General features: G+C 39.3%; 1 protein-coding gene across 1 annotated transcript; it reads right to left on the minus strand.

The window, feature by feature from the left end:
• Positions 1-5323: 5323 nt before the first annotated feature.
• Positions 5324-23972, minus strand: LOC134577588 (uncharacterized). Its single transcript, XM_063436414.1, has 5 exons — positions 23849-23972; positions 15608-15741; positions 7571-8447; positions 6558-6731; positions 5324-5982 (listed from the first exon to the last, which is right to left on the minus strand). Exons 1-5 carry the CDS (start codon positions 23902-23904, stop codon positions 5817-5819), a joined length of 1407 nt encoding a protein of 468 aa, XP_063292484.1. The 5' UTR covers positions 23905-23972; the 3' UTR covers positions 5324-5816.
• Between the last annotated feature and the right edge of the window lie 26 nt (positions 23973-23998).

Consider the following 23998-nt stretch of genomic DNA (forward strand, 5'->3'; position numbering starts at 1 on the left):
AGCTTTATCTCATTGCCCATCTATTAGAAAAAGCGATATATGTCCACATTTTGCAGAATCTGTGAAAAAAGGAAAATAAACAAAACATTTCTTAATGCGCTTTGATTTCAGCGTGAGACTAGTGTTATTGAGGCAATTTCCTCTGCTTTCATTAGTTTGTAGAATGTCCTATTTCCCCACGGTATTTCATCGATTGCTTTTTTTTTTATTAAATATTTTTATTGTGATTAAGTTCCTTATTTTGTGGACGCACAGCAAAAACAAAATAGCAGCGGGTTGAAAAGAAGAAAAGCTTTGATGTTCTTTCAGATAATATCCTTCATTAGGCAACAATAGAACTATATATACTTCAAAGATCATTTGTAGTATGACGCCTGTGGATGTGGAAATCAGAAAAACACTTGAGGATGTTATCAGGCCGATTGAAAATGAAGACCTACTCTGTTATTCCTCAAAACATCTGGCATGCTAATAAAACCACTTTTCAACAGGCATGCAAGCCAAATATTGTAATCCAGGCTATCATCTAGTGCTTCAATGGATAAAAACAATATATTGCAATCCAGCCTAACACCTTGTGCTGAAAGAGACGGCAGATAAAATATTTTAATTCAGCCTAACATTTATTGTCTAAAGCAGGGATCTCAAACTCTGCCAATCCCCAGACATTAATGGCCTCCAATTCCCAGAATTCTTTGAATGCAACAGATGACCAACAAGTCATGGGGGGGAGGAGCATAATTATAATGACATCCATGCTTGGCCCTTTTTTGACACTGTCATGAAGGGGAGGGGCATAGTCATTATTACATAAAGCCAGGGTGAATAGCGTTTTCACAACTATGGTGTCAGGAATACATGTACGTCAGGCATGGGTGCCACTGATTGGCTAGAGTCAGCTAATGCTGGCTAGTTCCTGGTTCGTAAAAATGTTTTACTTTTTTAAGAATGGGAGCTACTGATTGGTTTAGAGTGCCAGCTGACCGCTCTAGCCAATCAGCGACACCCCTACCCAACGTCACTCTGTGCTTCCTGACACTCCGTAAAAGACACATTAAAGGACCACTATAGTGCCAGGAAAACAAACTCGTTTTCCAGGCACTATAGGGTCTTTGGCTCCCCCCCCACCCTCAGGTTCCCACTCTCACCGGCTGAAGGGAGAGGAAGGGGCTAAACGCTTACCTTTTTCCAGCGCCGGGCAACTCTCCTCCCTCTTCCGACGTCAGCGCTGAATGCGCATGCGCGGCAAGAGCCTCGCGCGCATTCAATCAGTCCATAGGACGGCAGCGTCTTCTCACTGTGATTTTCACAGTGAAAAGCGCGGAAGCACCTCTGGCGGCTGTCAATAAGACAGCCACTAGAGGCTGGATTAACCCAGCAGGCAGAGTTAACCCTAGATGGACCTGGCACCCAAACCACTTCATTGACCTGAGGTGATCTGGGTGCTTATAGTGGTTCTTTAACACTGAGATTTTTTTTACCTGGGAGATGAGAAGGTCAAAAGTTTCCTTGCCAGGCCCAAGTACCAAAGCCTTATGATGTGGTGTCCAGAATAAAGTGGAGGGATCACTTCACTTGTCCTTCTTGCTCCAGTTTCCTTTTCTTCTTCTTCATTATACACAGTCTTCTTATTCTTCTGACACTGTCTTCTTCTGCTTACCTTTCTGCAACTTTCTGCTTCTTTTGCGCCCTTCTGCTCCTTGCAGACCCTTTCTGCTCCTTCTCCTACTTTACCTTTGTGCTTCTTCTGCCCCTTTCTACTCCTTGCTGTCCCTTCCTGCTCATTTCTGTTCCTTCTCCTTCCTGCTCCTTCTCCTACTTTACCTTCCTGCTCCTTGCTGTTCCTTCTCCTACTTTACCTTTGTGCTCCTTCTGATTCTTTCTGCTCCTTTACCTTCCTGCTCCTTGCTGACCCTTGCTGCTCATTTCTATTCCTTTCTGCTCCTTTTCCTACTTTACCTTGAACTCCTTCTGCCCCTTCCAGCTCTTCTACTCCATGCTGCCCTTTCTGCTCCTTATTCTACGTTACCTTTATGCTCCTTCTGATTCTTTCTGTTCCTTTACCTTTGTGCTCCTTTTGTCCCTTCCTGCCCCTTGCCCTATGTGCAAAAAATAGCAAGTATCTAGGATGACGGTTAGCAATTCGTCACCACTGTTCAGAGAGTCTAAGGGAAAGTTAAACCACCACTCATAAATCACCCTGTACTAACAGTAACAATAAACGGGATTCGAAGGGTAATGTGGTCATATACTATCTAAAGCCCACAATGCAAGGTAGCAAAGAATCACAGATGTCCCCTGACGCGTGCGTTTCGCCCACAACTCATCAGAGGGGACACCCTTCGAATCCCGTTTATTGTTACTGTTAGTACAGGGTGATTTATGAGCAGTGGTTTAACTTTCCCTTAGACTCTCTGAACAGTGGTGACAAATTGCTAACCGTCATCCTAGATACTTGCTATTTTTTGCACATAGGGCATTACTATCAAGCCCACCGTGTATCTACTAATCAGACCCCTTTCAGTACTCTTCTTTATCAGCTAATTGACCTTTTTGGCGATACTTTTAGTGATTCGTTTGATTTTGATTATGTCAGCGTTTGTTACGTTCACTGTGTAACTATACATGATAGCTCTATACTACAGCAGACCACAATTGCAACATTGATTTGTTGCAGGTTTGTGTCACCAGAGGTACACTGAAAACTTTTGAACAGGTCCTCTGCTTTGGCTACATAAATTGTTACTTATATGAAGGACAGTGTATTAGAACGTTAGTACAACGCTGCATCACTATATTTTACTTGTTTCACACACAGAGTTAATATATTACTACTCCGATTATATCTTTTCTTTGCTTCATGCACAGAGTTAATATATCACTTTAGTACTCAATTGCAGTGGCTATAACCTTGCTACTGTATACAATTCTGGTTTGTACATAGGTTTATATATTATTTTTTGCATGTACATAGTGTTTATAGTTATATATACTTTTTTTAAACCTACTTAATAAAAGTTAAATTTTATTTCACTTAGGGCACTCAATTGGTCCTATAGTTTATTAAACACTGATCGACCACAATATGAAAACCACCATCCTAATATCATGTAGGTCCCCCTTGTACAGCTATGATGCATTGAGGCATGAACATCAGAAGACCTTTGAACAGGGCCTGTGGACCAAGACATTAGCAGCAGATTCTTTAAATACTGCAAGTGGCGAGGTGGGGCCTCCATGGATTGGATTTGTTGTTCAAGCACATCCTACAGATTATCAATCAGATTGAAATCTGGAGAATTGCAAGGTCAAAGTAACATCTTGAACTCTGTCATGTTCCTCAAACCATTCCCGAACAATGTTTGCAGTGTGGCAGAGTGCATTATCCTGCTGAAAGAGGCCACTGCCATCAGGGAACATATGAAGTGTCATGAATGGGTGAACGTAGTCTGCAACAGTCTCTTGGTAGGTGATACGTGTCACATTAACAACCACATGAACACCAGGACCCAAGGTTTCCCAGGAGAACATTGCCCATAGCCAGTCTGTATTCTTCTCAGTGCATCCTGCTGCCATCTCTTGCCCAGGTAAACAACGCACACAATCATCCACCTGATCTAAAATAAAACATGGTTTATCAGACCAGACAACCTTCTTTCATTGCTCCATGGTCCAGTTCTAATGCTCACGTCCCCATTTAAGATGCCTTGGGTGGTGGACAAGGGTCATCATGGGCACTCTGATCTGTCTGCCTTGGCCCTTGTCAAAGGCACTTAGATCTTTTTGCTTGCCCATTTTTCTTGTTTCCAACACATGAAATTCAAGAACTGATTGTTCACTGCTGCCTATCTCCCACCCCTTGACAGTTGCCATTGTAACAATATAATCAAGCTTAATAATTTCACCTGTCTGAGGTTTTAATATCACTGATCAGTGTAGAATAGACAGCAGATATAAAAATAATTGGTGAAATAGACCATGAAAAAGGTGCATGTGTGCCATCACATGGCAGGTACTTACGACAGAACTAGATAATGGCTACAACCATTCATTAAAAACCCTTAGCGAAACCTTTATTGTTCTTATAAAGTACAGGATTTCTGCTTTTGAGATACACTAGGAGGGAGGAGAGGGGGTAAGCAGGACATTTTAATTTGTTTGGCAATTGTTTGACGTAGCCTGGGGCTAAAATTGGATGCTAATGCAGAACTCCTATAAAAAAAAAAAAAAGTCTGGTATTAAAACTGGGATCAGCAGTGGTAGCATGCTAGCACCATAACCACTACAAGCGGCTGTTAGTGGTTATGGTGCCTAAAAAGTCCCTTTAAACACAAAATACTCCAAGCTGCTGCACAGGTGTTAAAAGGATTCACTTAAGAAACGTGATTTTAAAAAGTGTAATATGAAGGGTACATAGAACATTTCTGACAATATAGGATATTCATTATAGGAAAGATACCAGTGATCATACAATAACTGTACTAGATCTGGCCTCTATTACAGAATATACATTCCGATATTATGTCAATTAACATATGATTGCACAGAAAAGGCATATTCACAAAAGAATAATTTATATATATATTTTTTTTTATTAAAAGTATACACTCTCCACAATTTTAACATTTAAAGTATTCCATCGAAAAAGATTATTCTGCTAGATAACCGAAAACTGGGTACCATCCATCTTCTGACAATGTTGGAAATGGCTAAGTCTAAGTTTTATGAGCAAGTTTGGCTTCACCAAGTTATGTTCAGGAAATAAATCCCCAGTTAATAAAAGTAATAAACATGTGTTAAGACAATAACAGCCTGTATCTTAAAAGGTTTTCAGGGCTATTTCACTAGCGTTAGAAATCTGGAATTGAAAGTAAATCCCAAGTTTTAAAATTTTGAAATGAACTCTGAATTCCTGACAATTCCACACTTTAGTGAATAAGCCTGTCTATATTATTATGCGATACAAATCAGATCATAGCATGAACACCCTGAGAAATGTTACACCGCAAGCATAAACCCTGATCTGTGTCTCTTGGGTGTGAGGATACAGCATTGATTTTTTTACTTTTTTACTTTTTATTGTAAACACCAATCTATTAATATTTTATTATTTCATGTATATGTATATATATATTAATCATCATCATTCTACATTAAATAGGATCTAGCCTAAGTTCTTCAAATGTTGTTGCAATCTAGCTCCCACTGTTTTCTGCAAGGCTAGAAGGGAATTTTGGGGGTTGTGGGGCAACAACATACTAAAGGCCAAGGCTGGACATGTACTCCATTCTACACACACATACACACAGAAAAAACAAAACAAAAAAAAACACAATCAACAACACAAAAAAGTAATTTTGTAGACATGGAAATCTAACATGATTTTTGTTGCAGAGTTAGATGGAACATAGTTTGACAAACTTAATAAATAAACACCACTAAAATTCATTAAAACAGGCTAAATAAAATGTATGCACGATAAATTATAAAAACAATCTTATCATTAAAATGCCTCATATTACCTAAAGGTTATATGTGGAAATGCAGGTTTCAAAGTAAACATAAGTAGCACAATAAAAGAAATTATGTGATTCTACAAATTAGTGCAGTCTAGGAATAACCGAACACCTACCAACCCTTATCAGACACTGTTGCCAGTGTGAGTATTCATTGGCCGAATTCTTTGAAGTGAAATGTTACTGCTAAGTTTAGCTGCTTGAGCAGCTTTTGAACTCAGCAGGGTTCCAACATCAAAGTATCCTACCAAGATCAACTTGCAAGTCGGGGTTTGTCAGTAGATCGTGGGCCTTGTCCATTTATGCTGGCTCCAAATGGGTGATCTTGAGGTTTTCCTGAAAGTCCCTCGATGCTGTAGTCAAATCTTGACGATAATCATAGATTGCCTGATAATCATTGCTGCTCTTCAGCAATTCATTGTTTTTACGAGCTTCATAATGGAATTGAGAGTTTTTCATCTCATACCTGTAAAATAAAAAAATAAAAACTTTGTGAGGCCCATTTTTTTTCCCCCTAAACAAAAGTGTATATTTAATATATTAAGGAGTAAAAGTCACCTACAGTGTATTAAATAAAACAATATATTTACTCCAGAGACTGTGGATTCAATGTGTAATCAAACCTGGGATCCAACCGTTTATCTCATTGAGTCTTGGTTCCAAATAGTATTACTGGGTTTTCAGAACAGTAAATATATATTTGAATGGGTAAAGTGGCATTTCTCTCCCTAAAATAATCATTAAAACATCCGCTTCCTCCCACTTGGTTTCCTGGTCAGAGCTGCCCTTTCCCTTCTACCTAATGTAATAGTCAAGGTTGCCCCCTTTCAATATTGGCTGCTGACATAACACATTTCTTCTCGTTGGAAGACACCATTTTAACACCTAATTTCAAGACAGTGCAGATAATAGTTACTTGAAAACATGTCACTGGCATTAAATATTGATTAACCCGTTAAGGACTAAACTTCTGGAATAAAAGGGAATCATGACATGTCACACATGTCATGTGTCCTTAAGGGGTTAAAGGGACACTCTCACCATTTAGGTTTAGGCCCTCTGGTTCTTTCCAATTCTTGTTGTCTTTTAATTTCCAATAGTAAGTCCTCTTCCACCCGAAGTCGCTCCAGTCTGAGTCGTGCCAATTCCTGCTGGTAGGGAGATGTTTCTACCAAAGACACTCCAGCATCTCTTTCTGTCAATGTCTTCAAGAATCTAATAGACAGAACAAATGTTCTCTTGTAATGCCATCTTCACCTAGTATTCCAGTATGTCAATCATGTTTTATTAGATGTATTTTTAGTCTTGTTTACCTTTTTTACAGCAATGCAGAATAAGTTGGTGCTACATAAATAAGTTTCACTGATATACATACATAAGGTATTATATTCCAATTTTGTTCAAAGGCTTAGTTTGTACCCCCTGCTATTCCCAATATTTAAAAGGGGTAGAAGTGAGTGTAGTGGATATTTTTATTATAACTATATGAAAGCCATCCCAAGCTATTGAACATCATAGCAATGATCCAGCTCTGCCTTCCAAGAGAGATTGCAAACTGGAAATATTACAAAGGAGTCTGCAAATGTAGGGACTACTTTGTCTCAGTAGTAGTAGACTGAAGTGTCGGTCCCCCCAACGATAACTAGTAATGGCTGAAAAGAATCGGTTTCGCAGGATCCTCCGTAGACCTCAATGCAGTCAGCTTTTAGCAGTGAGCGCCAGGAGCCGAAGAAGACATGCTGGGAGAAGATGGCGGCGCCCATGAGGGACAAATAGAGGTGTATTTTTATTCTATTTATTTAAAATTAAAAAGGGGACTTGCTGTCTTTTTAAATAACACTTTCATACATTCTACATAACATTTTGTAGATCTCTTTATTGCAGCTAAAGTAACAATATTTTAGTTAGATCCAATGCTTTACATGTAATAATATTCAGCGATATGCATAATCATTATTAAAAGATTTATTTTTTCACACAAAAAGGCAAAATGCAATGTAACAACTTGTTGAAAGAGTACACAATAATTCATTTAAATCTAGTAAACTATTTACCTTTCACTAATCTCCTCGACACTTGGTGCTGTTATTGCAGCTGAAGGTATGCTGTAGGGACTCCATGAGTAACTGAGGCTGCTTCTTGTCTTTCTTGGCGGTGTGAAGGACCTTGTGACTAAAGCACCAGGTCTGTAAGACCGTGACCGTGATTGCCGGTTGGAGGAAGATGTCTTGCCACTGGATCGAAGTCTTGGTGGTTGTTGGCTACAAGCATTAGCTTTTGCGGAGTTTGGCCTCCATATGGGCTTTGGTGATTGTGAACGAGACCTTAACCAACGGGTTTTCTTTGAAGCAGGAGAAAACGAATGAGAACGGTCAAGGGATTGAGATCTCCCTCTCACTATGGAATCCCTTGTTCTGTTTGGAGATCTAGAACGTACAGGGATTTTGGGAGGCAATAAAGATTTGACTCCAATCACATGAGGTGCTCCAAGCTTAACAGGATAGGATTCACCATATGTAGTATCTAGTGGGTTTACTGAAGGAGAGCTGGAATCTGTACTTGAGGTTGTGCTAGTCAGAATTCCAGGTGGACGATAAAGGGATGACCTTGAAAATATGGGTAACCCCGAGTTCTGCATTGTAGAATAATTTTCAGTAGAGTTCTCTAAATGCCTTGACTTTATAAACAATTCATAGTCGGGTGCGGTCTTTGTTGTTCTTTCATATTTTGTATACATTGTTCCATTCATATGTGTTGGCCACTGAGGTATGTGTGAATCTGTAGATTCATTAGACATTGGTTCTTTCTCATAGTCCACATTAAGACTCGAGGCCAAACTATCCACTTGGACTTTGAGTTTTCTTAAATTATCTTCTAGGTCATCAATGCTTGGATTTTCTTTGGTGTATTGTGACAATGTGCGGCCTAGGACTGACAGAGACACAAAATATTTAACACACGTTAGAAATTAAAGCGATTTTTGAGATGACATGTTACTTAACCGTCATCCACTCTCATAAAAGAACAAATGTGGCCAATAGACACAAAAAAATACCAAACATAATGTATAAAACTCATGAGAGAATTCTAAAAAAAAAAAAACAATTAAAAAATAAAACGATAGAGTACAACCTTCTTCCCATTAACATCTAATTGTAAGATCAATATGAAAAATACACTTCCTCTGCATGAGCATTAGTACTGCATTCAACCTGTTGATCAATTTTGAAAAGTTAGTAAACCTAATTTCATAATTTACTTACTAAAGGATTACTTCAACCACCATAACCATTACAGTGATTTAAAGTCTGTACGTGCTGCTGGTTTGCTTTTGAGAGATTAACCACTTAGCTGCCATAGGAGTTCCAGGCTGGCTAATGTCAATACTGTGCAAATTTTGTGGTGTAGAATTGACATTCGCTTCTCTCATTTTGTGAGAGCAGTCATCTAAAGTTGTTAGCCAACAAAAGTTGACCGCCGTGGCTTCCTGCTTCTGCAGAATCCGGAAACTCATCACTGGACCACCAGGGAGCATCAGAGTCCTGCAGGGACCCAGGTAATTGGGAAAACCATTGCTAAAAACGGTTTACCTCATTACCGGAGAAACCAGGCCAGTGTACTCCTATCATCATAGCCACTACCGCAACTGTAGTGGTTTGATGTTTGGATTAACCATTTAACGCATTTAGAATAATTAGTTCAGCTCTGTAATTATCACATGAAATAAGTATGCAAAAATATGTAGCATTATTGCAAATATCCTGCCCCCACCAAGTTGACCTTTTAGCTGCATGTGGGTATCTGGGGAGAAAAAGAAACTTTCTCTCCCCAGATACCCACAGTTACTTGACGTTTTCCCCTCAATGGTGCACCATTTTCCTTTTTTCAACTTCTGGTATATAAAGCTACCATGAGCCTCTTCATTTTTTTGAATTATGTGCAATAGATGATGCATGGAAGAGGCTATAGGACCCCTCCACAGATCTTCTCGTGTATACGTAATGTAGTACCCAGCATTTCGGGAATAAGAGGCCAATTCCCTAATTGCTGTCGCAAATGGGAAATGGCAAATGGCAGTTCAATAAAGCTCTGCCTGTTACTAATACTGCATAGGTATGGAAAAATGGTCTCCATATATTATTGTATGCTATGTGTCTTTTGACAGCAATTAAATTTGAGTAAATTCCAACATAGGATACATAAGTGTTTCATAAAGATATGATTCTAAAAAACTCAGAAGTGGCAAAGCTGCTTTCATGTCATCTTCAGTTACATTATAAATGAGTATCCGTGAAGAAACAAGTCATTTTTGTTACACAATGCCAACATACAGCTGATTAGACCATGGGTGCATTTAATGAAAAATAGGAAATAGCCAGGCCAATCCTCGCAGCTATTTATCATAAAGTCTGCCAGCTTTCTATCGCCAGTATTGTGAGTAACTGTTTTATTACAAGCAGTCAGTAGAGTTTCTTAGAAAGTATATGTATTTCTTACTTCAAACCACAGAGAAAAAAAAAACACTCATATAGTGCCTCATTATGTCACATTACGTTTTTGGAGTATACACAAAAAGATTCCTGCACTCTCGCATACAATCCAGGTGCTCCGGACCCAGTGTTGGAAAATCCCAATTTAGCAAATATGCAAAGTCAGGTCCAGGCACTCAGGATATTGCAAAAAGCAGAGTTTTGGAACAAAGGAGCAACATTTTGGCCTGCACCGAGACCGTCGTCATTGCTTTTTGCAATATCCTGAGTGCCTGGACCTGACTTTCTTCATATACATTAAAATTTTGAGTATAATTTTAATTTTCCTAAAACAAAATAAAAAAAACATAAATTTTACTTACCGTAAATTTCTTTTTCCTGAAGATTAGAGGCAGTGCTTATACCACAGGGATATCCAATCTGGAGGGAAAAAACAGGCAGGCAAATCTCCAAACATTTAAACCCTCCCCTAATTACCTCCTTTCCCATAAGTAGCAGCTCCTCCTGATCATACCCAGAAAATACATAAGCCAAATAGCTGCAAAATTACTGAGTTTATTAGAAAAAAAGGGGCGGGAATGTAGCACTGCCTCTAATCTTCAGGAAAAAGAAATTTACGGTAAGTAAAATTTATGTTTTTCCCTTCAGATTAGAGGCAGTGCTTATACCACAGGGATATAATAAAGCAGATCCTGAGGGCGGGTTCATTTCACTACAGCTTAAAGCACCTTGCGCCCAAAAGCAGCATCCTCCGAGGCCAGTATGTCCAACTTGTAGTGTCTTGAGAAAGTATGGAGAGAGGACCAAGTAGCAGCCGAACAAATCTGAGAGGGAGATGCAGCTGCTCGGAGAGCCCAAGACGTCGAAACCGCTCTAGTAGAGTGGGCCTTTATAGGGCCTGGATGTTCCATGCCATTCTTGGAATAAGCCAACAGAATACAATCCTTCAGCCATCTAGCCAGAGAACTCTTCGAAACCTTCATACCTTTCCTAGTGCCTCTGAATAGGACAAAAAGACTATTATCCTTCCTGAAGGATTCCGTAGATTTTAGGTATTGTAAAAGACATCTCTTTACGTCTAGGCAGTGAAATTTGCTTTCCAAGGCATTAGATGGATTCTGACAAAAAGTCGGTAAGACCACTTCCTGGTTGACGTTCGAAACCGAAAAAACTTTAGGTATAAAAGAAGGATCGAGCTTTAGAACCACCTTGTCCTGATGGAAAACTAAAAAAGGAAAATTCGCCCGAAGAGCTTGAATCTCACAAATTCTTTTAGCTGATGTAATAGCCACCAAAAAGACAGTTTTTAACGAAATAATCTTCAGGGAAGCTTCCTCCAATGGTTCAAAGGGCGGCTCACAAAGCGCTGAAAGAACTAAGTTAAGATCCCAGGGAGGATAGGTTTCCCTAACATAGGGCACCAAACGAGTTAGAGCTCTGAAGAACCTCGAAATCAGAATATTAGAGGCCAAGCATCTGAGGGAGAAGAAACTGATAGCAGAAACCTGCAATTTAAATGAAGCAGGTTTAAGACCTTTAGCAAATCCCATCTGAAGGAAACTTAGAATCTTCTGGATGGATGCGGAAACAGGGTTGACTTTAAATCTACAACACCACTGACAGAATATCTTCCAAATTCTAGCGTAGATCTTTGAAGTAGATTCCTTGTTAGTTGCCAACAGGATTTTTATCACTTCAGTATCCAGACCGTTGCTCTCTAGAATCTGGCGTTCAGAAACCAGGCCGTCAAATGGAATCTTCGAAGGGTCGGCAGAGGCACCATGGCGTCCTCTAGTATTTCTCTTGAAAGCGGGAGCTTCCAAAATGTGGCCCCTGGAAAATTCAGGAGAACCGAGAACCAACTTCTTCTTGGCCACCATGGAAGGATAAGGATAATACGTACACTTTCCAGTCTTACTTTTTGAAGTATTCTGGGAATAAGCACTACTGGCGGGAAGGCATAAGCCAGGTTGAACTTCCATGGAACTGACAGGGCATCTATGATATCCGGCCTGTCTGTTGGATTTAGGGATGCAAAACGTCTTGTCTTCCTGTTCATTCTGGAAGCCATCAGATCTATCTCCGGAACACCGAAGCGGTCTGTGATGAACTTGAAAGTTCTGCATGACAGGGACCAATCTGCTTGTTTCAAATGATGCCTGCTCAGGGCATCTGCCACCACATTGAATTTCCCTAAAATGTGAACTGCTGAAATTGACATCAGGTGCACTTCTGACCACAGCATGATCATTGAACAAAGGCTTTCTAACTTTGTTGATCTCGTACCTCCCTGTCTGTTCAAATATGCCACTGTCGTTCGATTGTCTGAGCGGATTTGAATATGTCGATCTTTGATAAGCATCTGAAATGCCAAGAGTGCCATCCACACGGCCTTTAATTCCCTGAAGTTCGAGGAATTTTTCATATCCTTCTCTTGCCAGGACCCCTGCTTCTTGATGTCTCCCAGATGGGCCCCCCAGCCCAGGGCAGAGGCGTCTGTCGTAATTAAAGTGAAGGACTTCATCCGGAATGACAGACCCTCGTGCAGGAATCGAGAAGATGTCCACCACTGCAGACTTTTCAAAGTTAGCTTGTTGAACCTCATAAGCCCATCCAGGCCGAGTTCCTGTCGATTCCAGACTTGCAGAATGTTTCTTTGTAGAGGTCTCATTCTGGCTTTTGCCCAACCGACTGCCGGGATTGAGGCTGTAAACAGACCCAGTAAGCCCATGGCTTCTCTGATTGAAAACACAATCTTTCTTCTGAGATTCCGAATTAATCGCTTGATTTTTAGTTTCTTCTCTTCTGGCAGGAATATCTTCATTGCGATAGAATCCAAAATCAGACCCAGGAACTGGATCCTTTGAACTGGCACTAGTTCCGATTTGTTGAAATTTATTAGCCAGCCATGCTTTTCTAGCGATTCTATCGCTGTCCCCAGGTCTAGCTGTAGTTGACCTTGGGACTCTGCAATCAACAGCCAGTCGTCCAAATACGGAATGACAGAGATGCCCATACCTCTTAGAAAAGCTGAAACGACTACTAGCAGCTTTGTGAATACCCTGGGTGCTGATGACAGGCCGAAAGGTAATGCTCTGAATTGGTAATGTTTGATTACTGATCGGCAGCACACAGCGAACCTTAGAAGACTTTTGCTGGATTCTGCTATGGGCACATGAAGATAGGCATCTTTTAAATCCAGGGACGCAAACCAACTTTTTGGATGAATAAGCAGAGTAGCGGACTTTATTGTTTCCATGAGGAACTTCTTTTTGATAATCCACCTGTTTACGGCTTTTAGATCTAAAATGGGTCTGAACGAACCATCTGGCTTTGGAACCAAGAAAAGTCTTGAATAGGTGCCCCGAAAACTTTCCTTGAGAGGAACTTCTTCCACCACTCTTTTCAGTAATAGAGTCGATACTTCTCGCATCAGAGAGAGTTCCATCTCTAGAGAATGAACCTCGGAACATAGAAACATTTCCATTGGGGCTTGTGATAATTCTAGAGCGTATCCGTGTTTTATCACTGTGAGAACCCAGCGATCTGATGTTGTTCCTTTCCAGTGCTCTAGGAAGTGACTCAGCCTTCCACCCACAGGCCTGGCATCATAACTTTTTATTTCTTCTGTCAGAAAATCTTTCCTTCTTCCTATAATCAAAGGCTTTTTTATGCTGACCCCTGAAATAGTTTCTACGAAAGGAACTTCTAAATGAGGGAAGCGACTCCGCTTTACGTCTTCTAAACTGCTTCTTAAATGATTCTGGTAAAGCTTTCCTTCCTTCCTTCATCTGTTTTAACAATTCATCCAGTTTTGAACCAAAAAGTCTTCCTGGTTCAAAGGATAGGTCACACAGTGAATTCTTAGATGCTGTATCTGCTGACCAATTTTTGAGCCAAAGCGCTCTTCTGGCGACTGTTGAAGTACCTATATTCTTGGCCGAAATTTTTAGGCTTTCTGCAGACGCATCTACCAAAAAATCAGATGCCCTCCTGATATTCTTTAATAGCTTTACCGGGTCTTCCTTAGTTTCTCCCGTATAAACTTTTTCTAGTTCTTCCAACCAAAGTCTTTGGGCCTTGGCAACAGATGACCCCGTAATCAAAGCTTTAGCTTGGGCTGCAGAAGATATGAACAACTTTTTTAAGGAGGAGTCAATGCGTTTGTCCATGACATCCTTGAGCCCGCTTGTGTCTCCAATCGGTAAAGTAGTTTTCTTAGAGATTTGAGCAATAGGAACGTCCACTACAGGGACCGTATCCAGCTTACAGTCTTGTTCCGATGCTAAGGAAAAAAGAGTTTTAAAATGTCTAGACAGAAACGGCTTGTGACTAGGGAATTTCCACTCTTTTAAAATCAATTCCTTAATCTGTGGGAGAAAAGGAAACACTTTGGACTTTTTCCCTGTTTCCTCAATTCCAAAAATGCACTGCACTTCTTTAATCAATTTCCCAATTGCTTCATCTGGGAAGGCAAACTCCTCATCTGAAGAATCACTACCTGAAATTTCCTCATACTCAGAACCACTAGTTACTGAACTAGTATCAGAAGCTTCCCAAGATCTCAGTCTTTTCTTAGCATGTTTTACAACTTGCGAATCTTGGGCAACCGAGGCCTGGACTGACTGTAATGCAGCCGACTGCATATCCACAAATGTTTGCTGCATACTTTGTTGCAACCAGCTGAGGAAAGTAGACATTTCTGTTCTTTTTGCTTCCTCTGAAGCTTCTTTAGAACACACTGAGCAAAGTTTCTTTTTACAACCATCTGGCATAGGTTGGCTACACACAGAGCAGATTAAATGCTTGGCTTTAGATGAACATTTCCCCTTTTCAGCAACTTTATCCAAATTTTCCGGATTAGACATACTGAAAAGAGAAAACAAAAAAGGGAAAACAATCAAATTTTTCTCCTTATCGATTCAGGCTAGGACCCATTTAATTAAAAACTTAATCAGTCTTACCTTAAATGGCCTGAGAGTGTGTTGGAGGGCAGGTGAGATAACACTCTTTACAACCGATCTGAGAGCTCCTGGCAAACAGAGGTTGCTGCTGGTAAATGCTCATATAAGTCCTGAAACCAAAGAGAACGCCCAGTTCAAATTTGGCGCCTGAATCAAGGTTCGCATTGCGCATGCGCATAGCGCTCCGCGACTCCCTAGTGGAACGCAACGCAACCTGTGTGTGCGTTCCACCGCAGGACTTCCCAGCCGACGCACGCCTGCGTCCTTCGTCAGACCGGCACCTGGCACGGCATTAGACGGCAACATAAAACTTGAGGGACCACGCCGTCCGGCGTGTTAAAGGCTACTTACCCGGACATGAAGGAAGCAGTGCCCCCAGAGCCTCAGCCCTTCTCACCTGCTTCCTGGAGAACCTCCTGTCTAACCTCCCCTGCCGGAGGCAGGCAAAGAACTGGGTATGATCAGGAGGAGCTGCTACTTATGGGAAAGGAGGTAATTAGGGGAGGGTTTAAATGTTTGGAGATTTGCCTGCCTGTTTTTTCCCTCCAGATTGGATATCCCTGTGGTATAAGCACTGCCTCTAATCTGAAGGGAAAAATACATTTTAAAAATCAATCAATCATCGCTTGATTCCTACCATTTGTTTCACCGTGAAATGATTGTCCTCTGTTGCTTGCGTGAGGTCTGCGGTGGTTGGCAGGCCCCTGGAAACTAAGATTGTGGCTACTTGTGGTTTTCTGAGTATTACTCAGAAATTCATATGGCTTCTCTCTAAAAGAAGAAAGCAAAGACAGCATTGACAAATTGTGTAAGCAACATAAAGAAGCATAATAAATAAATGCAATTAGATTGTGGTATAATTTACTTCTCAGCATTCTTCAATTAATATTTTATTACGGAATAAATTTATCAGCTGCAAACATAGCATTGTTCGAAACAAAATCCAAAATAACATACACTTAGTATTACTTATTTAATTTCAACCTTAACCCTCCAATCCATTGAGATGCACAGGTTCCACAGCTGGTGCATCAACCAACGGAGCTCTCTCATGATATCTAGTGATAAGCCAAGATGGAATCAAGCTTTTGTTATAAAAAAAAAAAAAAAAAAAAAAAGGAACTACCGATTCACATATCTGGCTCCTGCAATCAATTATAGAGTGGTATACCTCCAATAAACTCCTGCATCTCATTAAAACCAATCATGTAGCTGCTATTACCTTGCCCAGTGACTTCAGTCATATATCTGCATGAAAGAATCTACTCGCAACCAAATATGTGCATACACCTTTTATAAAAACATTCTCAATTTTTTTTGAGAGCATGTGTGAGTTACTTAGACGTTGTGTGGCATGTGCAATATACAATACTAGATCTTGTCCGGTCAGGAAGAAGCAAAATTCTCCCTGTAACTTCACAAAATAGGAGGTGTAGGTGTTAAAGCAATGTGCTTGTTATAAAAACTTTGCATTGACATACTTATATTTAGTTACATTTACATCAACCCTTTTCAATTTCTTTACTCATAAAAGCTTTGTTCAACTCTATTGAGAATAGAAGTGTGAGTCACTATCCTACCAACAAAGACAATTTGCACTTGTGTCTCTCATTCTCTACCAAACTGTCTGTGTGGTGTGCACGGAGAAAGCGTTTGACTAGCAGATTTCAAAGTTCTCTGTGTACAGCCTTAGTTGGGGTTTTAAGGACTTCACTTATTAGTCACAACTCCTGAAACCGTTTGCTGTGCTTCTAGATGATATGTTCATGTGTGTTATTGTAAACATTGCAGGTTAGAAGGGAGGAATGGAAAATGAAGATTTATGGTGCTCGGTATAGTAACTGGCAAGAATGAAGTATTTTAGGATAGTAAGATGGGACAAAGGAGGCAGTGTTAAGATATAGAATACTGCAAAACTTGTTTTTTTTGTTGAAATATACAAAATTGAGCATACAAAAATACAGACAAATAGGGCAAAAACGAAAAAATTGCATAGAAATTGTGTTACTGACTATAGTGTTCTTTTAAATGAGCACTTAAGGCAGGAGTTGAGTCATTCTTTGTAATGCATTATATAGACAATGCATTGAAATACAGGCAAAATGTATACAAAAAATACAAATAAAATAGTTTTTTTTTTTTTTTAAACTTTTCTGAATGTGCTATAAAACACCAGGCTTTGCAATATCTGCTCAAACCAGGAAGTGCTCAGTCAACAGTGATCCTTTACATTTATATAAAAAGAAGCATGCCCCTCATCTATGGGTACAGCGGAGGATTCTAGGACCTATAGTTCGAAGTCTTTTTTTTTTATCGTGAAACGCTCACAATTAAACTACAACTCCCAGACACCTTTGCAGTATATTACACAGAGCTTTATTTTCATAACAAGTGGGTTGGGGAGGGTGGTGCAAACAGGATGACCTACATGTGATGGAAATAAATCTTTGTTTAAAAATAAATAAATATATAAAAATATAAATAAATAATAGATATAACTAACTTTAACCTACACATTGTATCTAACATGTGGGTACCTTCACTAGATTTCAATTCCCACCATAAATAAATGTATTTATTCTACCAATATCTGCAACTCTCTGTTTCCTTATTTAGCCATCACTCCCAAATTTCCCCTGCCACCTTTTGTCTCAAATCCCCACGGTATCCTTTAGATTGTAAGCTCACGGGCTATCTACCTATGCACTTTGTATAAAACAGCTTAAATGGCTAGATTACAGGCAGGGCCCTCTCTACCTTTTGTATTTGTCTGTGTATATTGTTTGTTCTTCACTAATTGTACATCGCTTCGGAATCTGTTGGCGCTTTATAAATACCAGTAATAAATAAATAAATATGTGGAAATTTACAGAGAATTATAATGTCTTTTTTTTTTTTTTTTATTAATTATAGTTTTAACAGCCCTTTGTAGATGGACATTTCTCCTTTAAGATTATTTTTGCCTGGTATTCTTCTTGCTCTGACCCTCATCAAGTCCTTCAGCCTTTATGTGCACTTGGAATTAAATTAGATTTGAAGTTACAGCACAACATACAAATCCAGTGGCTCTGTAACCAGCTGTGTGGGTCGCAGGGATGGTTTCCATGACAGCAGCATATCCTACAGCGAATCCCACTAGCCAGAGACCTAGCCACATATTGATAGGATTAAAGTCGATGTGAGCAGAAGCAAAAATGATTAGAGAAATCCAACAAACAGGCTTCCGTGTATATATTGAAACTAATGCTTTTGGTTTATGAAACTAGTCACTCTTTTATCCACAGAAGTAGTAACAAGCTGATTAGACTTATTTTTAAATGGTCAGTGTTAAAAAAATAATAATATTGTGTAAAAAAGACCAATAAATAACTGTGAGATGGATATAAAGGGATCCGATCTATATATAGATTTTTTGAGGACTTATGAGCCTTCTTTAAAGGAACACTCCATACCTGCATTTATATATAATGCTGAAGATTTGAAGTCTCTTGGCCCCACCTCTCAAAACTGCAAAATAAAGGGTTAATTTACCTCTAATCCAGAGGCAAGATGGCCTCAATTACATAACACTGCCCTGCCTGCCCATAGATCATCAGTTCTGATCTCCTGGATAACAGAATGCTGCTCACAGAGAAGCATTGAGAGGCAGGGTGCTTGTGCGTAATCTCTGCTAAAAACATCGCTTTCCGCTTTGTGCTGGGACTCAAAGCCATCAGGAGGAGCACCTTCCCTGCTCTTTGATTGATTGCTTGGAGGGTGCAACTTAACACCTATATAAAAGTGCCAATGTCAACAGAATTCAGCGTTATTTATATTTTGTGGAAGAGGGGACACGGTTAATAAAGTACTTTAACTCAACTATCAAACTCATAATAGTTTATTTAATAAACATTAAATTTCAGTAAAATGCAAAAATGATTTTTAAAATAAATGGGGAAATTTGAAAAAATTATCCAATTTAAATGTAGTCAAAGTTGGGCTATTTTAACATAAAATATTATACTTGATTGCTATGACAAGGCATTGCACCTATGCACAGTGCTAGTGCTTGGCTGTGATGTCGCAGCCACTTCCTGATTCCAGCAGTCATTACAGACATAACTAGGTATATTCTCTGTGTCTCCATGCCAACTGGAGATGCTAAGGATTCCTTTTTTTTTTTTTTTTTAAACCATATTTTTAATGCATTAGCTATATAAAAATATTTAGTGTGCTCTCACCATTTTTATAGTATTTTGCATACAAAAATGGGGCTGACTCCAAACTAGCATGTTCCTTTAGTTATATTGTGAGTACAACACAGAACAGGAAACTAGAGAGGGTTCATTTACTAAACAGTGAATTTCAAAAATGAATTGCAAAACAGACCAAAATACCTGAACTGGAAGAATTCTCCAATTAAGATCCTCTTCCAAACTGGCAATTTAATGCTAGTTTTTGCGATTGTTTCACCACATTCCACTGTCTATTGAATAAACACAATAGTGCAGTCTTTTGGATTTGTTCGCTAAATACCAATTAAGATGACTGGCAGATTGGCCTTCCTGCCCCACTCAGAGAAGTCCGGGTACAGAGTGCTGTTGAAGTGCTCTTATATGAACACACTGCCTTGCATTCAGTTTTGATAGCACGTGCACGTCTAATGATGCATTCACCCTGTGCTGACTTGAGGGAGTTTAAAAGGATTTGCTAGTTCCCCTCCCTCATGCCAGCCTGCTGCGGCAGCTAAAGGGTTAAAACAACATTTAGTCACTTACCCTATTCCAGCGTCGATGCCTGCGCTGGGTTGGTGCGCAGCCACCTCCTCCGTCATCTGACAGAGGGGGCTAAAGCGCCTCTGCGATGATTGCTGCAAGCGCACTAGCCCCTCCCCTTAGGGAGGGGCCACTAGAGGCAGTCGTAGTCCAGCAAAGTAAATTATTGTAGTTTTGAAAAAAAAAACTGCTATAAATTACATTGCAGGACTACGTGGGACTGGGACACTGCATCAGCCACTTCAATGAGATAAAGTGGTCTGGGTGCCTATAGTGTCTTTAACCGTTAGACCTCTATTTACAGGACATGTTTAGGAAGGCTGTGAAAGTCACATGTAGGGAGGTGTGACTAGAGCTGCATAAACAAAGTGATTTAACTCCTAAATAGCCGATAATTGAGCAGTGAGACTGCAGGGGCATAATCTATACACCAAAACTGCTTCATTAAGCTAAAGTTGATTTGGTGACTATAGCGTCCCTTTAATGCAGGCAGAGAGACAGAAGCATCAAATTTGACTGCCCTACCAATCCAGGACTTTTGGTATGGATATAAAACCTGAACTGCAAAATGAAGGCTAAATTGCCAAACCATAGCTATAGATGGGTAGTTTTTATTTTTTTCTCCAAATCAGTTACAGTTGCCAAGTCACTAAATTGAGCCATTTACTAAATAGCAATTAAAGGATTTAGTAAATAATTATCTTTGTTTTATTGGCCATCTTTGTAGAGATGCCTCTATATAATATGCACTACAGGAACAGGGTCAAAGCAATTGCCTGGTTGTAATGGGAAGAAAATAAATGAGCCATAGGTATATTTAGTGACATGTCCAAACTTGCAGTGAAGCTGCTGCTGGATATTTATTTCCCAGAATTCCTGAGAACTCTTGGAGATGTAGTCCACCAAGGGTAAAGAACCAATGTTGGACAACACGGATATAGATGCATAATAGGGCTATCCCATAGTGATCTTTGACACCAAGTCATGGTTAGGAATGCAGTGGGTGGCATACACAATTCAGAAAAGGTCAAACAGAGTATTTGTAAGCAACAGAATGCTATCTATCATTCATAATAAAGCTGCACCCAAGTTTTCTTTTAACACTGTAAACCATTGTTTTATTTGTGTTTATGGTTTGTGATTTAATATAAAGTAATAAAATACAGTAAATAAAAACACCCAAGACACGAATAACCTACAGGTGTTACTATTCTTTCTTCACCTGAGTAAAAAACACAAATTATCCCCCTTTGTGTATTTAAAAAAAAAAAAAAAAAAAAATACAACCCAGGTGTCACATAACATATGCAAAAAATATGAAACAAATCTAAAATATTAACGGAGGTTCAAGGGTTAGTAAAATTTTTAATTATGCACTTTAGGTAAATAAAATATAATAAAGGGGTATTATAAGCACCATAACTACTACAGCTCATTGTAAGAGTTATAATGAAAGAGTCTGTGGCAGCCCCCTCCTTCAGCTAAGAACCCTTGGCAGAGGTAGAAAATTGGCTTCTACAGGTTGTGAAATCTATTTTACATCTTGTCTTATATTACCTTCATTACCTGATTTGGTTACAAGAAGAGGTCACTAAATATGAGAATGAAAAGTGAACTGTGTCTATGGAAATCATCAAGCATGCATATGTTTGACATGAGATTGGCAAAAATTCACACACAGATAGACCATGGGTTGGCAACGTTTGGAACTCCCAATGTCATGGCATACACCTCTCTAAATGCTCTTACAGTCATAGTGCTGACAAAGCATCAGGAGAGATGTAATCTACAACATTTGGAGTGCCGAAGGTTGCCTACCTAGACCAAGACTGTTAGAAATGTCTTCAATGTTGAGCACCAATTATTCAGAATCTAGATCAGATTCAGAACCTATATCCAGAAACAAAACACCACCTTCAACTGCCTTTCTTTTATCAGAATGTCCACATACAAACCAGAGCAGGCACAATGGGCGATACAAACACTGTCTCATGCACTTGACCGGGAAGAAAGCTACCAGTACAAACAGGTAATCTTCTTTACCTTATCCTCTAAAACATTGATGGAAGCTCATATCAGTTGTCTCCAAGAAGCTTCCTCATTTTCAAATGTACATTAAACTTTATGAGACTACAAAAACTCTTGTTATTCGGGAATTCACATGTACTTCACCACTGACTCAAACATCCATTTCATATTACTACCCCAGTAATCAGATCATTTTCTCAAGTTATCTTGCACGCAATGCAGTTATACATAATACCAAACCTCACTTTTCAAGCATGCTTTTTCACCATTGCCTTTCAATTTCTATTTTATTATTTCCAAATTTTTATTCAATTCCTTTTTTTGTCCTTTTTCATTATTATTCTTCTTTATCGCTTTGTCTTCCTGTCAAATACAGTTATCTTTCTCAACATGTTCTATATCACATTTCACACCTCAACACCAGTCGCTTCAAGTTCTATCTCACACCATATCCACATCACATATTATTTTAGTAACATCACAATTTTAGCCATCTTTTCCAATTTATAGAAGTTATTTTCACGTTTACATCTATCCGCTTAGGCAATTTTACATTACTCCCCTTTCTAGCTTTCACATACTCCACATTGCCACTAAATTCCTTAATTCTGTATCGCATTCACGTTTAGTTTATTTTTTCCCCTGAGCTTTCTCACAGTTTTATAACTTATTACCATTCTTTCTTTTTGAATTCTGAAGTCTGTTTCTTCGGTACTCACATTTTTCTTACTATCTCAGTCAATCTATACTTCTAGAGATCTCCCTTAACATATATTTCACTTATATTATTTAATATTTTAGTGCCAATTGGGTATTTCTTTATTTTAAACAAGCAGCTTGCTTTAACAATTCAAATTTATGTTGTTAGTGTTTAAGCGAATTGAATGACGCTTTAGGTTTTCATTTAAAGGAATACTCCACTAAAAAATAAAAATTTCTAACATTGTGGGTTCCTATTTTACTTTAGATTTAAGGGGCCCCAAAGTCTTCTAAAAAGCAATCCGGTTGCGAGACAGTCTCCTCGCCGCAGCCAGTGTAAGTTTTCAAACAGTTTGCAAACTTTCCTGGGATCCGCCAGGACATGGTCACCTTCCTGGAAACGGTATGCATGGAGCCAAGTCTGGCAGTGCAGGGTTCAGCTCATTAGATGAGAGTGATCAACTGAGGATCTCAGCCAATGAGCTGGCAATCTATAGTAAGGTTTAGCTCAAGGGAGCCACCTCTCCACGGAGGAAGTGACCCAAGTAAGACTTCAAACCATTATCAAAAGGGTTGTCTACTTACATTGGTGGGCACCAGAACACTCCTTGCACCATAACAGTATGCTGTAGGGATTACAGTGTTTGAACTGTTCCTGCAACAGTGCGCGTTATAAATGCAGATATCTCTTTAAGTTGGCACTTTTACAAAATATGACAAAGGACAAAACCAGTAAACTCCTGTAGCAAACTTTAGTAGTGCTTTAACCGTTTTGAGTGTTCCTTTAAAAACACACTATAAATATTTGTACTGATTGCACAAATCCTGTAATTTCATCTTAGGGACATGGATGGGTGACCAACATTTTAATTATTGTAGTTTAAGTTTCATTAAAAGCTCATTTTTTTTCATTTAGAAGACCTGTGAATGCATGCATGTATTCATTATAATATATATATATATATATATATATATATATACACATACACACACACAATACATATATATATATATATATATATATATACACACAATACATATATATATATATATATATATATATATATATATATATATATATATATATATATATACACACACACACACACACACACACACACACACACACACACACACAATACATATACACACACCAAGCCTGCCACAATAATCAGTTTCCCACAAAGCTCTGCAATGGCAAGCAGTATCCCTGATGAGTGATAATGCCCAGTGTGATGGTGCAGACACACTCCCCTAGGAATGAATGGAAGCAATGAAGCCCTGTGACTGGGTCCCCTCCCCCTGCCCTCTCACCACACACAGAAGCACAATGCAATGCGCCGTGTTCACATTGGAGAGCCAAGGCAGCTGCTATTTACTAAACTATCGCCAGTTACCTGAGAGCAGCTTTCCTGCCGTGCAGAACAAACGCTCCTTCTCCTCTCTGAGCCATGTTGGCTTCTCTGCCTCTCTCCTTAGTAACCGGAGGAGGGGCCAAACAAGGCGTTGCTAAGCGGAAGTGTACATGCCCAATTTTATTTTTGGTA

This window comes from Pelobates fuscus, chromosome 11 (assembly GCF_036172605.1).
Source record: "Pelobates fuscus isolate aPelFus1 chromosome 11, aPelFus1.pri, whole genome shotgun sequence".
NCBI classification, from domain to species: Eukaryota; Metazoa; Chordata; class Amphibia; order Anura; family Pelobatidae; genus Pelobates; species Pelobates fuscus.